General features: G+C 35.9%; 1 protein-coding gene and 1 pseudogene across 1 annotated transcript in view; both read right to left on the minus strand.

The window, feature by feature from the left end:
- The window catches only part of CNTNAP4 (contactin associated protein family member 4), a 222,609-nt gene that overhangs the window by 65,690 nt on the left and 140,012 nt on the right, over nucleotides 1–16,907 (minus strand). Inside the window, exons 9-11 of the mRNA XM_039888850.1 lie at nucleotides 11,808–11,957; nucleotides 7,295–7,466; nucleotides 898–1,004 (exon numbers count right to left, since the gene is read on the minus strand). Coding sequence (XP_039744784.1) covers nucleotides 898–1,004; nucleotides 7,295–7,466; nucleotides 11,808–11,957 — 429 coding nt within the window. The remainder of the gene's footprint in view (nucleotides 1–897; nucleotides 1,005–7,294; nucleotides 7,467–11,807; nucleotides 11,958–16,907) is intronic.
- On the minus strand, nucleotides 4,763–4,880 carry LOC120580983 (uncharacterized; annotated as a pseudogene).

Genomic DNA, 16,907 nt, shown 5'->3' on the forward strand with positions numbered 1-16,907 from the left:
GTGGGCCACAGATAAAAATATGCATTTATTGACCATTTTTTTCCTCAGAACTGTTTGGGTTTATATTTAGATTCAGTCATTGATAACAATTAAAGGCAAATAGTCAATTAAAACACATTCAATTAGCTTTCTGTTTTGAGTTAGTTACTACAGTGGAAATGATGGAGGATATAAAAAATTAAAATGTACTCTCCCTCTGCTAGCTGGGTGACCTGTATCCAGTAATGTGGCCCCTGGTTACACGGAGGTGTGCCTTTGGGAACAGCAAACATTCTTCATGAGCTTACAAGGCAATATGTAAGATGATGTTCCAGGAATGACTCTGACTATGGCACTGAACAGGCCCCCTCAGAGTCCCCTGGTGGAGGCCCCAGGGCTGCGAGCCCAAGGTTCCAATCTAATCTCTGTCAGGAGTACAAAGCAGCGTACAGCGAAGGGACTGAGATGGGTGAGGCCGACCCCATCACATGTACCAAACATCTGGATGACAAAATGGCATGAATCTTACAATACCTGCAAACATTTCATCAGACAAAAAATGTATGGTTTATAATACAGGAAAAGAGTACTGGTTGTGATCCCAGGCTCTGGAGCATAATTCCAAGTGTTCACTTCCTTGCTGTGGCTCAATTATTTAAGACATTTTAGGCAAGGTGATTAATCTCTCTCTGTTACCTCATGAGTAAATTAGGGATAATAACAGTACCCACCTATTAAAGGATGACCAGAATTAAATGAGTTGGGTCAACTAGAAATCAACAGGATGCTAAAATTCAAGGGTGTACATTTCGATGCATGGTTGCACATACATGGACATATTTACACACAGTAACGAAAAGGGAAATGAAACAGGGAAGTCAGAAGGGAGGCGAGAACAAGCAGATGTGTTTGGCTTACAGTTGTGGCAAGTAGCTCCCCTGTAACCAGTGTTAGCACAGTTGCAGTGAAAGGTGTTCCAGGACTGGGAGCATTCACCACCGTGCTCACAATAGTTGGGCAAACACCTAAAAGAAGATGCAGACACAATTACTATTCTTCCACTTGAGATATCTTAAAATATCGATCATTCGTACATGGTCATGTGAAAGAAGAATGTCAACATTAACATAAAGAGTAAATTTAACATGACTAATGGTTATTCAGTCTGTCATTATGGTACTTTAATCACAGAACTAAACCATAGATCGATAAATTCATCAGATTTTAACCAATTCTCAGGTAGTTGTGGCTGCTTAATTTTCATCACGTCCTACTCTATTAGAGCTCTTTCTTTTCCCTAAGTGACATAACGCTAAGTCAATATGTTGCCAGAAATATGAACAGCTTACACAAAATAACATTTACTCATGTTGATTCACTACACTGAATATTTAAAGGAAGAAGAAATAAAGACGAGGGAAGGAGAGAAGGAAGTGGGAGGGAGGGACATCTTTATTCACTTGATGCATACATCCAGGAATGCTGAAGTTGTATGATGCAGACACAAATTCCAGGCAGCGTGTCAAGGTGCCCTAGGGTGCTGAACTGAACTCATGGGGGCTCCTAGGATATTTAAATTTTCAAAAGAAATACAGGCATATTCAACATCTATCAAACACTATGTGACTTACTAGCTCGAGCTAGTTCAATTTCAACATTTGATCGCAATACATTCCTTTTAATGGTACCCTAACTTTGAGAAGCAGAACTTTTAGTGGCTGATAAAAAACAAGTACCATGTAAAATCAACGTTGAACAAAAAATGAAGGTGGCAGTGTCTCCCCCAAAGATTTCAAGCTTTGAAAAGTTGTACAGTACCCAATGGTAAACATGTGCAATTGCTAAGTAATTGTGTTTAACGAAAAATGAAACAAAAATGTTTTTCAAATATATATATCTTTTTCAAAAGAGTTACTACATTGTTAAGACATAAACACTTATGAAGTTGCTTGAACCCAAACAACTTTTTAAGTGAAACTGGTAAGTACATCTTTTGGCTTAAGATACTATGAAAAAAATTACTGAATGATACACTGAGGGTAAGGCTTTAAATATTCTCATTCATCCCAGATTAAAAAATAAATAAACTACAAAATCTGCCAAGAATATATTTGCAACAGAGTTTCCTCCTTTATTAAAGCTAAGCACGGGAACTTCATGTTTTGCTTATAGAATTTTCCAGCTTTAACTGAAAATAATGTTATTGACTTTTCCTGACAATAAAAAATAGAAGTCCTATGTACAGAAATCAAACAATCCAGGAAACAATAGAAAAGAAATATAACTTACAATCTCAATATATAAATTACCACTATAAACATATATGTGTTTGTGTATATATACATTATATATGTGTATACATGTGTGTATATATACTCATAATAATCACATTATTTTACAACCTGCCTTTTAATAAATAATGGATATCTTTCCATGCCAATTAAGTTTACATTTATTTTAGCATTTTTATACTTTCACAGGAATCCATTCAAATAATGTTTCATGACATATTTAATATTTTAAGTATTTCAAATCAATAACAATCCAGAAGAGAAAAATTTTTAAAAAGTAAAACAATAGCAATCCTAGCTGGTCATCAGAAAAGGACAGAGCAGTCTATTAACAGACTGCAACTGTATTTTAAAAGGGGGCAGATATAAATAGCTATGCCTAAAATTCTAAAGAATAATCTTTAATTATTTTTATATATGCGCTATTTCTAATTGATCTGCTACTAAAAGACACAAATCCATTTTTGTTGACTCTTGTTAGTTAGACTTGACTTTTTACATTTTTAAATTACAATGTGAAAGACTGGATTGTGGATTTTATTTAAATTCATCATATAGTAGTTCTTTTTTTTTTTTTTTTACCTATGTCGAATTACATTTTATAGTGAAGTACTAATTCTAACTAAATGTTCTAAACAATTGTATTGTACACCTTTCTGCTCACTAGTCATTCCAACACAAAGCAAAACAACTCTTTAACCCATTTCCTCTAGCCTTTTCCTTAGACTTTTCCATCATTATTTTCATTGCTTGTGAATTGAACAAATGTATATATCGACACGCCCAAAACTGAAGTGATGTGTACTATTTCTGTTTATCCTGACTCCCTGTCCATTCCAATATAAATTTCAAAAGACTTTTACACAATGTAAAACTTGGCTGGAATTAATGATATTGAAGTAAAACTCTCTATAATATTATCACGTTAGGAAAATTGAACAATTGAGTGCCTACTGGTCCTAGGATAATGGTGACCACCTGCATTCGAATCTCATAACTGTAAAATCAACAAGAACCAGCCTTTTACCCCCACCCCACTCCACCCTTTTCTCTCTCAGCTAAATAAGCCATGTCTTCAGTGTTACAGGAGAGAGAATAACACCATGATCTTCAGATCAACTGTCAGCAGGGGGCGGAAACACACGTGAACATAAGGAAGAGGAACAAGGGCAGGCTTAACGGGTCCTCAGGAAAGAGAAAAGGGGGTGTGACTGGAGGAAGGTCAAGGACCAGACTAGAGGGAAGAATGTGCAATGCAGGCAAGAAACCCAAGCCCAGGGACTGGGAGGTGGGAGTGGACTGGGAGAACAGCACGATGGAGGTATGAGGGCTGCAGGCTGGGGAAGCCAGGAGGCAGGTGCTGGGCCTGCTGAGGTTGCCATGGTGTATGTGACACAACGGCCTCAATTCTTGTCAGCAGTCTCAGTAGCCCAGATGTCATTTGAGACCAGGGACATACCACACCCTCTGCCCTACTCAACTCAGGAAAGAATAGGTAATTCAGGTCTGAGATGGTAACCTTCCTCAATCAGAGGATATTCCTAAAACATTGATATTAAAACATACTGGATTCTTTTGTTTAATAATGCATTAGGTTCGAGTAACTTAGTAAGTGTTTATGTCCTAACAACTGTCACCCCTGCCCAAGCCCCACTTGAGTTTCTGCCAAGACATAGGGACATGGACATGGGGAAATAGACATAGAGACACGAATGGCAGCTCCCTTCAAAGTTCTGTCTTCGCCTCCAGGAAGAGACCAACTGCCCTCACCCCTCAGTCATTCCCCACCAGATTTCCTGGACTTGAGGCGACCTTCCCTGCAGGTATATGTCGACAGAAGACAAAGAGAGGGCTTCCAGATGAGAGTGTGTGTGTGTGTGTGTGTGTGTGTGTGTGTGTGTGTGTGTGTGACTGTGTGTAAAGAAGATGTGGGAATAATTTTAGGTGTGTAAAGATGGTGTGGGTGTGTGAGAGAATGTACGTGTATAAGTGTGCATGGGTTAATGTGTGAGGAAGTGTGTAAACGTATGTACGTGGAGTATATGCATAAGGATTATGCGTGGTAAGGGGCTTTTGAATATATGATGAGCACATGAGTGTGTACATGTGTGAGAGACCATGTGCAATGACTACATTAGTTTATGTGTGTAAAGAGTATGTGTGAATGACTGTATGACTGTGAATGTGAGCATGTGCGTACATGTATGTACACCTTTGTGTGTAGGTTTGATCCAACTTAAAGTTATTTACAATAAAAAAGAACTATGTTGTTTTAGTTCCTGTCAAATTTTAAAGCATATTTTAATATTCCTGTTTGTTTTAAACTGCAATTTATTAAACCATTAAATTATGAGTTTATTATACACAGATTAAGTATTAACCACAATAAACGTTAATGTGCACCGAGGGGGCTGTAGGACATGGCAGGTATATATTTCAGAAGAACTTTCCTGGAACCAGAAAGCTTAGATTTGTTTTGTTTTTTTTTTAATCGCCTACAGCATCTGGTCTTCCTATGTGGTCTCCCATCCAAGTACTAACAGGCCCGACCCTGCTTAACTTCCAAGATCAGACTGGATCAGGCACATTCAGAGTGGCATGGCCATAGACCAGAGGGCTTAGATTTGATGCTGGACTCTGCCTTTTAGTCATGTCATCTTAGCTTAACTTATCTGTGCATCTGTTTCCATATTTATAAGAAATAAATACTACTAAGAACAGGTTCTAAGAGTTTTCATGAGGATTAATTGAAATACATATTAAGCGATTAATTTAAAATTAATTTTAGAACATAACTTTCTTGCACAAATTCTTACCCACACAACACACAAATTCTCACATATTAACCCATACACATGCGCACACACATGCACACACACACACATTTGTAAGGTCATTCACACACGCATATTCCCCACTCCTTACATACTTTTATCTTCCTTATGCAGACACTCAGACACAAATTTAAATACTAATTCTTGTTAAGTGCTTAGCATAGAGCCTGGTATACAGACTTATTTAAAAAACACTCCAACAATGCTTTAGAAGCTATGTCAATAGGTACTATATATAAGACCAAAATAAATGAATGCAGTCAGCCCTCTGTATCCACTGCTTCTGCATCTGTGGGTTCACTCAACCAGGGATGGAAAATATTTGGGAAAAAAGTTACAATGTTGCTTATGTATACTATGCAGTTAGACCTACAATGTCTGCACCCCTATGGAGTACGTACAGACTTTTTTCTTATCATTACTCCATAAACAATACAGTATATAACAACTATTTATGTAGTATTTACATTGTATTATTATAAGTATCTAGAGATGATTTAAAGCATATGGAAGATGTGAGTAGGTTATATACAAATACTATTTTATTTTATATAAGGGACTTGAACATCTATAGGTTTTTGATATCTATATTAGAACCAATTAGATTAGATCTAATCCTCTGGCAGATACCAAAAGATGACTATATATTTTCTTCTGAATATAAGAGAATAAATTTAGAGATACATTTGGAATAAAAGGTATACAAATGTAACTAAGATTGTTAGGGTTACTATTCCCCTAAAGTTTTTCTTTAAAAAAATGTATAGTCAAGGCCTATCTGATCCATAATTTGCTCACTATTTCTGAAGTCCTTTTAAGGTGTGGTACAGACACCACACATTCTCCAATTGTGTTGTACCACACTCGATTTTACAAATATGTACCTCTAGAAAGCAGGTTACGTGGATTCTTCATGTAAAATGGCAGCTCGGGAGCAATCACACAGAAGTGTGGATCTATTTGTACCAAAAGAATTTTCTGCAATCTGAGGTGGTCAAACGACTGTCATTCATGGTGTGGAGAACTGACCCGCCCCACTATCTCTGATGGCTATCACCCATCAGAGGTGGGGTTCCTGACCTCTGTGAGTGAGGCCCTCCCCAAAATCAAAACTAAGGTTTCAGGGCTGGTGTGGTTGTACCTATGGAAAAAGTCAGTCATTTACTCCTAAAATCAAGCCAATGGTGGTTTATTATCTAAATTCTCCCTTTACGTATAATCTTTCATTATAGAAAGAATTATTTTGTTTACAGATTGGGTTCAAAAATAAAAGTATATTCATAGAGAGGAAATGTCCTAATCTTTTGCTAAATAAGGTTATTTTATGAATTTATTCAAAATATAGACAGAACACTACTACAAGGTAAGGGCTAAGTTTGTCACATTTTAATTTTTTAAAATCTGTAATGGCCATGACAGTCCACTGATCTCAATAATTAAAATTAACAGCCTTGATAGTAAAGCATAACTGGAAAGATTATTTGGCTATAGTTGACCATGCCTAAAAGTACTTTTAAATTATTAGCTATCGATTATCATTCTAAAAGTTGCTTCTCTGCTACTGTTAACTTCCAAATTTTGCACTACCATGTACTGCACTGGAGCTCTGATTGAAACTACTGGATCAGCCTTACACCTTGATCAACACTACGGTCAAATTTTTCCAGAGAGAGGTTCCTTTTTATATTCCCTGCAGAGAAGTCAGTAAATTATTTTACACATTAGGATCATAGCAACCAGTTACACTTCTATGCTTCTGAGTATATCACTCAGTTGTCAGGGAAGCAAAACTCAGTATGATAACTGACCAGATAGGTCTCTGATTTATTGGTACATTACGATCAATATTACTGTTAAGGTGTCCTAAGCTATTGAGTTTAATGATACATTTTTGATACATTCATACCCACCTAAATTATAGCAGCATCAACAATATCTTTTGTGAACTGGTAGCATGTATGTGTATAAATAACATGGTCAAATGGATTCTATCTAAATTTTATCAATTGTAAATATAAAATATAAAACTAAAGGCATATTTTCCTTTTTTTCTAATGTGAATATAATCCATTTCCAGATGATGGTAGAAAACAGGAGAGAAAATAATATTTGTTTTACATATAAATTTTAATCTGCTGCCAAATGTTTGGCAATGGACAGGTCGAAATAAAGAAGTGAGATGGCCCTTACCTGTCTGTGATTCCACAGGAGTCTATCTGAAGGTCACTGAAGTTCCCAAGGGACCCCTGCTGAACTGAAATCAGATCTGCCACCTTGTTGCTGACAGAAATGAGTCTCATACATCCCTGAAATCCACCAAAGGGATTTTTACATTTGGATCCAAAGCTGTTGTCAGGACAACCTGATTTAAAAAAACAAAAACAAAAAAACAGAACCAAGTAAAAAGTAAGATATATCATAATGAGTCAGGATTCACTATCATAAAATACGTCATTAAAAAAATAAAATAGGTGTTTGATTATTTTCTTAAATTAAAAGAGGGAGAGAAAACCCATTCCAGTCATCATTAGTTTGATCTAAATTATAAACTGCAATTCATATAAAGTATTTTTCTTTATTATCATAGGATTTGTAGGAAATTATGATATAACAATGTGCAAGGATATTAACTTGATACAAATTTTAAAATTATGCATACTTAGCTCCAGAATTTTAAACATGTTAGTCAGCAGTATTAAATTATATATAACTTAAATACAGGAACTTAGCCTTTTGGAACAAAAAAAGAAGAGTATAAAGGATGAAAATGTGCACTGTAGGTAAGAAAAGATAAATCAATAACGATGAAATACCTTTGGATTTAAAGCTTACTGTTTGGAAATAAAATGACCAACTATTTTATTTACTTAAGTGCTTTATTTTCATATGCATATAAGAGCCATATATACATGCATTTTAATAAATCATAATGGCTTAATATCAAAAACGATTTACTATTTGATTTTACTTATTCTTTGCCTCGTGAAAGAATGTTCTATTTATATTGATTTTTTTCTGACATTTATCTAAGACCTATCACTAATTATTTAAATAATAAAGAACTATAATATTGACCATTATTGTCTGGGGTTTAATGATATTCTAAGTGTTTCTCTATCCAAGCGAAATAAATAATTTTATGGAGTATGAACACATACATTATACTTATGCATTTTTCATTAATCTTTCTTTGCTGTTATGGTTGTCAACCACTATTACGAGTTCAAAGAATAAGAAATGAATCAACAAATTCCTAATTCTATACAATCCATGCTAGTTTTTTACCTGGGAATTTCCAGTATAATTAAATATTTTGACCGAGGATATTTATCATTAATGCTATGTTTTCCTAACAAAATACATTTACATGCCAATTCAAGGCCAGATTCATATTCAAAACTGTTACAGACACATTGAAATGTTATATTGTAACTAATGGAGACGATGAAGTTTTCATTTAACACATCAGGAAAAGGTAATGTAAGCTTTTTGAGTTTCAATTTAGTGTACATAGTACTCTACGCATTTTCAATGCTTAAATTACTTCTGTGGTATAGGATATGATTACCATATCTCTATGTTTTCTAGATGACTTATTAACTAAGAATGTTAAAATAAAAATTGAGAGTATAATAGTTCAATAATATTTGGGGCAACTACAATATGCCAGAAATACAAACAGCTCTGCTAATCTCCTTTTCTCCAGGTGGTGTTTCCTGACACATTTCAAACTAGTTCAGAGTAACTGTGTAATATGCCTGTAGGAAACAAAACTAAGAAAACTTGCAGTCACAAGGAAAGGTCATAGAACTTTGCAGAAAGCACACCCTCATATCATGAGGCACTTCATATTTCTAGCCAGAATGTTTAATAGCAAGAGATGCTAAGAACAAAGAAGGGTTCAAGCCAGGTTTGTTTCATGAGTCTGTGATAACAGGCATTTGCAAGTTAATATAATGCGATAGCAAAGAGAGGTTCAGCACCGAAATCATTTGAGATGAAAATTCTAAAACAGGAAGATTTCTGGGGAATACTTAATGCTGAATTAATGGATGGATCCATTACTAGAGGCAGTCAGCATGTTAAGCACCTCTAAGGATGACAGATAAATTATTACTGTATGTCACTGTGCCAGAAGTGAGATGTTGGGTTTGACTTAATGGTGATACAGCCAGTTCACTGGTTGGATAATGTCTGATCTACACAATTAGGAGTGTGAGAATTCTGCATGAGGTTTGGTATCCTTAGCTTATGCCATACAGTGTGTTAATCAATAGCACAAAGAGTTCATAGGGGAATACACAGAAATTATACATCCATCCTCAATCTGGAGAAAGCAGATTTAAAATTTATAATTTATAAATAACTAAAGCTGACCATGATGCAGTCTGACCTTTTGAAAAGCATGCATTTGAGAGGGACAGAAAAAAGGAAAAAAATGATGGACAGATAAAAGAGTTTCGTGTGATATACACAGAATGCTGCAGCCCATTCTCCCAATACGACAGTCGCTCCCAAGACTGACCGAGAATGGAGATACGACCCAGGCTGTTGAAACACATGTTCTTTGGCAGTGGGGCAGCCAGGTTAGACTGACCATCTGCTGATAAGATAATTGGAAATTTGCAGTTGAATTTAAAGAGAAGCAAAGAAGAACTGATGGGAAGTGTCTCAGAACATGGGATACTTATTTACTTGAAGATAAACTGGATGAAGAATTAACTATCTAGGAAAAGCCTTCCACCTAGATAAAACAGGCTCTAGTAATAAAGGGGACTCTCAGGCACACAGAACAGAAGGTATTCTAGGGTAACCAATTATCACAGTTTGCTATGGAGGGGAGAGTGTTCCCAAGGCTCTAGGCTCTTAGTGCTAAAACTGGGGAGAGTTGGTCACCCCATTGCCAGCATCACTCAGGCAATTAGAGCCCCTCTGCCAGTCCCATACTCTAGGGGACCCTATTCCAGCTCTCCTCTAGCCATGTATTTGCCCATAGCCCCAGAAGGCTTCACAGGGTAGGGTGTGATGTGCCAACTCAGAACCTTCTCCCCATTCTCCAGTCCACTGCCGGAATCCAGAATTCCCAGCCCCACAGCCCCAGGGGGGCTTCCGGAAGGATGGAACTCCTCTTCCCGTTCCTGGAGGCACAAGGCTGGGAAGAGGAGAGAGAAGTGGGGCAGCAGAAGGTCTCCTGCTTTCTTTAGGACCCTTGCTCCCAGCCATGGAAAAATCATGATTGTATACTTTGCAGGGCATGTGTTTAGTGATTAAAATCTCATGCCAAGATCCAACATATTCTGGTACTGAAGGACTCCAGTTGAAAAGATGATGGAATAAACAGAGATACCTAAGTAAACTTAAGACTGGTTATTTTTTTTTAAGTGCTAAAATTAGAATTTTATTATGGAAGTGTCCACAGTATAGTGTTCAAAAACTTAGAAACACTTTAATAAGTATCAAATTATAAAGGTCACGAGGAAAAGAATAAATATCAAATTTTTACCATATTTTTTGCATCATTTAACAATATGCTTTTTTTTTTCCTTATCTCTGTTAGTGCTTCTAAATCTTTTCCTTTGAAGTGAAAGCTCTTAGTTAAGTTGGACTATACATCTTACTATTAAAGGAACATGTTTTTATGGATTGCCATAAAACCAATCATATATCCCATCAGGTTTTATAAATAACTTGGTTCAGAAATGTACACATCTTATTAAAGGAAGCAATTATATCTTTTAAGGTTGTTGGTACTATGCGGCCTTTCACAGTAATGGATTATGCAGGGGTTTTTGTTTCTTTGTTTGCTCTTAATATCAGATGAATGATTCATGATCTATATCTTACTGTCAATTCTTAGAAAGGCATTTGCATTTTATTGACGAATAATAAATGTTGGGCTTTCCACCAAATTCAAAAGTGATTCTAGACAGAAGTAACAATTGAAATTTAAAATAACAACAGTAAGAAACATCTCAAGTCGCTATTAGAAAGTCTTACTACTAACAGTTTCACAGCTTTGCCTTCCTAATGGGAAATGACATTTCATTTTAATTTTTCAATGCTATAGATTCATTTCCATTTTCAAGGTTTTCTTTCCAATCTTTTAGTTCAATTAAACATCCACTGGGCAGGTAAATGCTTCATTTGTTTTTGTTCTCAGAGAACAAAAACAAATGAAGCCTGGTTTTGAAGGCTGATGCACAAATTTCATCAAACGAATCAGTCAGTGCATTATCATTTAGCAATCAAAAGAGGTTTCTCCAGTTAATTGTTAGATTATCTGTTCACTGGCATAATATTGCCCTTTTGTACTGGGCAGTAGGAAAGCCATAAAGATGCTCCAGAGAAGCTAAGAGGCATGATCGGGAAAACACTGTAATAAAATCAACCCATAAAATTAGAAAAAGACACGTAAGGACCATTTAACAATAGTAAAATATAACAAAGTTTGTAGGAACTTCAGAGGGTGGCCTAATTGCAATCAATCTCATTGTAGAAACCATAAACATAAGTTAAGTCTACCTCAAATAAGTACATTTTAGGTCATAGTTTGTCACCTTGATCCACTCAACATTTTCACGTTCAGAGAAAGTGAGAAATTATTCTACAGTATTAACATTAGGTAAAACATAATGACATCCCCAAGAAAGTGGTAGTAACTGCAAATAGGGTTTAATTGTCCATATTCCTTGACTTCTCTTACCTCCAAAATAATAGGTGCCACCTGAATAAATCTTCTCATGCCACAGGGAGAAAGCAGCAGAGGCCACCTGGCCATCCACCACCACATTCAGATGATTCCTTTTGGCAGATAAGGAGACGGAGTGCCATTGCCCATCATTCAACCCAGCCCCTGGGGAGATAAAATCAGTTAAAGGAGATACCTAGCAACAGTGAACAGCATCAGCAGTTGATTAGAAACAGCAACATACACATCACTCGATCAAGTGCAAAACTCACATCTATTAATAAAAAGAAATAAAAAGGAAGAGCAGAAAAGGAAGTGAGTGGGAACTCAGCACTCTCTATGGAAAAAATGGTGCTTCATTATTTTCCTTTTTCAAGTAAAGAACAAAATTCCCAACTTTGAACAATCCTAAATCATTAACATCTTTCAATTGTTTGGCATAGACTAATTTTCAGCTTTCATCATGTAATTTAACTCTTAAGGGGAGGGGTTTGGGGAGAGCACAGATACTTTCCAAAATTCTAGGTTATTTCCAGTAAGATGAGTTATCTGTTTTTTTACACTTTCATGTAATCAATCATATTTTATAATATTATCATATTTTATAATATTACAGTAGCATATTTAGCAAAGTATATCGAGTCAATTATACAAAAATATTTGAAGAGACTATAATGAAAATTGCCAAGTTTACTGATACGATGAAAAGTTAAAAAATAAAGCAATGTGTAAAACCATATTTACAGAGTCGATCCTCACAACTTGCAGATTCCATTTCTGCAAATTCGCCTACTTACCGTAACTTATTTGTAACCCCCAAATCAATACTTGAAGCACTTTTGAAATCATTCACAGAAATGCAGAGCAGAGAAAAATATGAATTGATTGATATACATGTTTACAGCTGAAGTCAAATGAGGCAATACTTCCTGTTTCAGTTCTCATATGTCAACATATTTTTTCACATAGTTGTTTTTTTTTTGGTGACTTTGCCATTGGAAAGGACTCCAAGCATAGTGAGGTAATGCTGTCTAGTGTTTCTAAGTGCAGAAAGCCTTCGATGTACCTTCACATCACATGTGTGCTAGATAAGCTTCGTTCAGGAATGAGTTATATTTCTCTTAGCCGTGAGTTCAGTGTTAATGACAACAATATCTATTAAGATGTCTTTAAACAGAATCACACACAAAACAAGATTATATATTGACTGGCTGACAAAAATGTTGTGATAGGGGCCCTGGGAGCTGGTTCAGTATTTGCTAAGTCACATCAATTTTATTAAACATAACCATTGTGAGTAATAAAAATCAACTCTCCATATACAGTTCTAATTATATTCCTAATTTTTGTATAAATATGGGAAAGAACTGAAAGAAAATATCTCTACCAAAAAAAAAACCAAACTAATTTTTGCATAAAGGTGAATTGTGGTTGTTTTTAATCATTTTCATATTTTTCTATATTTCCTAAGTTTATACATACAATCAAAAATTGCTATAACCAAAAATCAAGGTTTTCTCATCCCCTCTAAGAAACAATCTCTAGTCCCTCCTAAGGTGGCTCCAGGGTCATGAATCTATGAGATGGTGTAGTCATTCCCTCTCGAAAGGAATTAAGTCTACAAGGGCTCTGTGATTGAAAATTCAGCAGACAGGTGGGGTTTAAAGCACCTCTGCACTGGATTTACCAGTATTTTTTACATCCACCGAGTATTCAACTCTGTATGATTTTGCAGATTCAATTAGTAAACAGAAATATGAGGACTCAATGAGATACGGTAGTCGTGGGCCTCTCTCCTGATATTATGTGCACTTTCTTTATTTCCCCACCTATTTTTGACCACAAGCTTTCAGACAGAAAATGCACAGAAGCTCCCTTACGGCCATTGAGCTCTTTGCCCTGGACTCATTTAGTATAACACAAGTCCCATCGTAGGCATTGAAGCTCATTTTTACATTACATTCATGAAGCAAAACAGAGTTTCAAAGACCCAACTCTGGTTTGGTTTGTAAAAGATAATGAGAAAGACCTGAAAGCTGAAAAATAAAGAATGTAGGTTAGACACTTTTAGACATATTTTCTAAAAGTGGACTCTGAAATAGACAGCTGAGTTATGTAATCTCTGACGGCATGAGATTGGACTAAAATAAATCAAATGTCCCAGATTTGTCGTCCAATACTTCCTTTAAGAGGATGCATTTAGAGTGAAAATCCTGGTACTGAGTTTCGTATCACACACAGACACTTCCCACGCCCTCTGCCCCACCACGTGTCTCCTGTCATCTCTCTCTCAAAGTGTGGATACGCCCGTGTACATGACTCTATTCCTATTATTTCATTCTAGGCTTTCCATTGGTCTAGGACAGTGCTTCTCAAACTACCTGTGGTGATGAACATAATAATACAATAATAATAATAATAATAACAGTTTTGTTGAACTATTATTTATAATAGGTATTACGTGCTTTATATGCATTGAGTCATTTAGTCTTCAACACTGCTATTATTATTTTCTTTTCTAACCTATTGCAGATTGATACTTTTATAAAATCCAATAAAAATGAATTACTAAAAAATTAAACAAAGAAGACATATAAAATATAAGCCTACTAACCACGTGCTTAGATGTTGCAGCAATATCTTATTGCTATAGCAGTTTCTAAGAGCTTCGTCTCAACTTTTATACTCATCTTAGCAATAAGTATTTCACTGAACCTTTGCTACTCCAGGGACTACTTTCTTGGGTAGCAGTGCTCCAGGTAACTGGTGGATTAGGCACGTGACAGGATTAAGTCGGGGGTCAGGGTGTTCTTTTGCCAATATAGAAGCCAATTTAAATCAAGAACAAAAGACTGCCAGGACGGCCCACTTTGTAATTGGACACAGTAAAATGTACGGATCTAGGAAGTTGAAATGTTGGCTGTACTGGTGAGGAAACTTTCAAAAAGTTGTCCTCCAGCCTCATTTGTAATAGATATCATTTGTTTATGATGAGGACATCAATGGGATTTATTACTCAAATAATGAAAGACCTTTTTAATTCATTTCACCTAATTCTACATAATGAAAAGAATAATTTTTCAATCAGATTCTATTTTTTTAAGTATACAACTTCTCATTTTTTGGTTGGATGAGGAGTGAGCCCCTCTCAAAAGTCTGTAAAAGAGGAGGGGAGGAGGAATTGTAGAATTTGTATTTTTTCTTGTTCATGATGTTAGGTAACTAAATGCTGATTCCAATACACTGATTCCACGGCTCAAAATTTTTGAGGCTGAGGGAGGGGGAATAGTGTTGGTATAATAATATAATAATAATAATAATAACAGTTTTATTAAACTATTATTTATAACAAGTATTGTGTGACTTATACGCATTATGTCATTTAGTCTTCAACAGTGCTATTATTATTCTCATTTTAAATATGGAGAATATGAGCCTCGAGGAGGATAAACAAATCAGCCAAGGTAGTATCCAGCTGGTGAGCTGATTCCGAAACCCACACTGATCTCTGCCTGCAGGAAAGGCGGTCCTTTGATTTTCTTGCTCATGTTAGTTAAACAATTAACTTTGAGACTAACAGGTAGGAACTGGCCCGACACTCTCAGTGAGGCTTCGGTGGTGTGAGCAGTTGGCTGCCACTCAGAGCTAGGCCTTAGTGTTCTCCTGTTGAACATAATCCCAGAATATCAAAATCAGAAAAAGTCACTCTGTCACTACAACAAAATGGGACCCCAAAAAATCAATGCCACTTTGTAATCTTGCCTAAGCACAAAAGCAAGACTGCTGTAAAAACCACAAAAATACCAAATACCAAATTCCCCTCCTGGATAATATGCAACTGATATGTATATATGTATATATGTATGTGTGTATATATATATATATATATACACACATACATATATATATACACACACACACACACACATACATATATATACACACATATATATACATGTATATATATATGTGTATGTGTGTGTGTGTGTGTGTATATATATATATATATATATATATATATATATATATATATATACACTTTTTTTAGACTTATTTCATTCCTCCATCTTTCAAGATAAGATTTACAAAGATACCTAATCATACGATTACCCTCACTTTCTGGCAGCTTTTAATCTAGAGCAATTTTCCACTTCCTTGAAACCTCTCCCAAATCAGCTAACACAACCCCAAATCCTACAATAAATCATCCTTAACACCTTTGTATTGAGACACCCCCATGTTTCTCCAGGGTATGTGTCCTTGTTGCAATCAGCTTGTTTGATTACAGCTGTGATCATCGTGGTCTTTGGGTGGAAAGCACTGACAACTCCAAATGGAGTAATGGAAGAATGGAATAATAAACGGAAGTGTTTACAATTGCAGCTAGTCAGAGAGAACAGGATTGTTTACCAGAAATCTCTCTCTCTCTTCCCCCTCTTGCTTTCCTTTCTCTTACCCTCTCTTTTTCTTACCCTCTCAGTCTCAAACCAAGTGAACACACAAAATACAGCAGAAGGAAAAAGGTTTACATCTGTTCCTTGTATATCTGTTCCTTGTATCTTCTGGTAGCACTCCTAAATTGCTATAGAAATGTTGTGACAGCTTGACCACCATCACTCTCTCATAAGACTATAATAGGCATCCATGGAGTAAGATGTATAAAGAAAAAAGAAGCCTGCCGTATAGGGTGGGGTCTTTGCAAAGGTGCAGAAGGCAATCAGACACAGGCTGTTACCCAAGGAGCAACTGAAGTGTTTTGCCAGTTTCCGAATATCTTTCAGTGCTCTGAAACAGTGCCAGAAATTCCTTCATCCACTAACTATATCCACTAACCAGGATTAAAGATCCAAACCACCAGATAGCTCTTGCCAAGATAAAAGAAAATCTGGAGCTCATTATACTAATCACTTTAAGGAAAAGTGAGAGTTTAAGGGAGTGACAGGGTTACAATCTGAAAGGGTAGGAATATTCTAACAGTGAAAGGAAGAAGGAATAAAAAAAAAGGCTTCTACTGGGTGAGGTAAATCAAAAGTGCTGCTCCACTGCCAGGCCCAGAAGAATCACAAATGCCTAGTAAATGAAAAATGCAGAAACATCTCATATTCTGCAAGCCTG

The sequence above is a fragment of the Pteropus medius genome, unplaced genomic scaffold (assembly GCF_902729225.1).
Source record: "Pteropus medius unplaced genomic scaffold, Ma_sr-lr_union100, whole genome shotgun sequence".
Classification (NCBI taxonomy): domain Eukaryota; kingdom Metazoa; phylum Chordata; class Mammalia; order Chiroptera; family Pteropodidae; genus Pteropus; species Pteropus medius.